This window comes from Panthera tigris, chromosome B4, assembly GCF_018350195.1.
Source record: "Panthera tigris isolate Pti1 chromosome B4, P.tigris_Pti1_mat1.1, whole genome shotgun sequence".
NCBI classification, from domain to species: Eukaryota; Metazoa; Chordata; class Mammalia; order Carnivora; family Felidae; genus Panthera; species Panthera tigris.
In genome coordinates this window covers 65,422,929-65,424,048 of record NC_056666.1, presented here as the reverse complement: position 1 = coordinate 65,424,048, position 1,120 = coordinate 65,422,929, and the positions used below count along the sequence as shown (strand labels likewise).

The 1,120-nt window shown below is 39.3% G+C and overlaps 1 protein-coding gene across 1 annotated transcript; it reads right to left on the bottom strand.

Annotated features, from left to right (window-relative positions):
• Positions 1–286: 286 nt before the first annotated feature.
• On the bottom strand, positions 287–805 carry LOC102963129 (protein tyrosine phosphatase type IVA 1-like). The gene has a single exon (XM_042993684.1). The coding sequence runs from the start codon at positions 803–805 to the stop codon at positions 287–289; it is 519 nt and encodes a 172-aa protein (XP_042849618.1).
• Between the last annotated feature and the right edge of the window lie 315 nt (positions 806–1,120).

The following is a 1,120-nucleotide window of genomic DNA, read 5'->3' as shown; positions in this document are numbered from 1 at the left end:
ATACTGCATGATTTCAGGAAAGGTCAACTGGTACAAGTGATAAACACATTTTAAATGCTGAACAGCCAGAATCTTTTGCTAAGTGTCCAAACAGGTTGATCGTAACCCAAGCATAGAGGTTGCAATTCTGTCAAACTTGTGGCCTAATAAAGCTGCTTTCCACTACTCCTATGGAAGCTTCATTATACTTATTCACTAAGCCAACATGTTGGCTAATGTGTACAACAAATTAGGTCCTGTTTCAAGTTTCACTTCCAAGGTAATGACATCAGGTACCCCAGTTTTATCAAACGCCACAGTTATTTCTATGATCAGTGGAGTCTTTGAAGCACAGCTGCATTTTAGGATGATACTTCTCCAAATACAAAAGTTGCTGGCTGTTAAAAGCTCCACACCGCTTTTGTCTTATGAAGTGTACGGCATCTTCGTATTTCATTTCACCTTCAATTAATGCTAGGACAACAAGCACTGGAGTTCTCCCAAGGCCTACGACACAACAAACAGCCATACAACAACCAGGTTCTTCACGAAACTTGATTTTTACAAAACTTAACCAGTCATCAACAATCTGGCTGGATGGTGGTACACCATCATCAAAAGGCCAATCGAGAATATGGATGCCTTCTTTCTCTATAAGAGTAGTGTCATAAGTTGCTTCACACACTCTTAATATTGTGGTAAATCCATACTTCTTAAGTTCCTCTCTAAATTTGTTTAAGGTCGCATTGGTTGGATTGTGCAAAATGAGAAATCTCAGGTTCTTGTATGTGACTTTCACAGGAGCTGGGCAGTTCACTCGAGCCATGTTACTCTTGTTAAAAAACACTCAATAAGGTTATGAAAGAATTTTAAAATTGAATGCAGAAATGATGCAAAGAAACTGAGTCTACTTCAACATACTCCCCCTGAAATTCTCAGTGCTCTGAGTATGAAGTTGGGAGTGTGGTGGGAAATGAAATGAACCTCCTAACAAGAAGGAGCAATTCTTCAATCCAGTAATACTGAGGCAATAGAAAAAAAAGTGCACTGAGGTTTATCCCCTCCAGATCAGAACTCTTGTAAAATGCTCTGTGGATTTCAAGCCAACACTCTGTGTCCAGGTTAATGATGAGTGATTTCA

Excerpts from the sequence above, each read along its gene's own strand:
- LOC102963129 (XM_042993684.1), bottom strand. The coding sequence starts at position 805 with ATGGCTCGAGTGAACTGCCCAGCTCCTGTGAAAGTCACATACAAGAAC.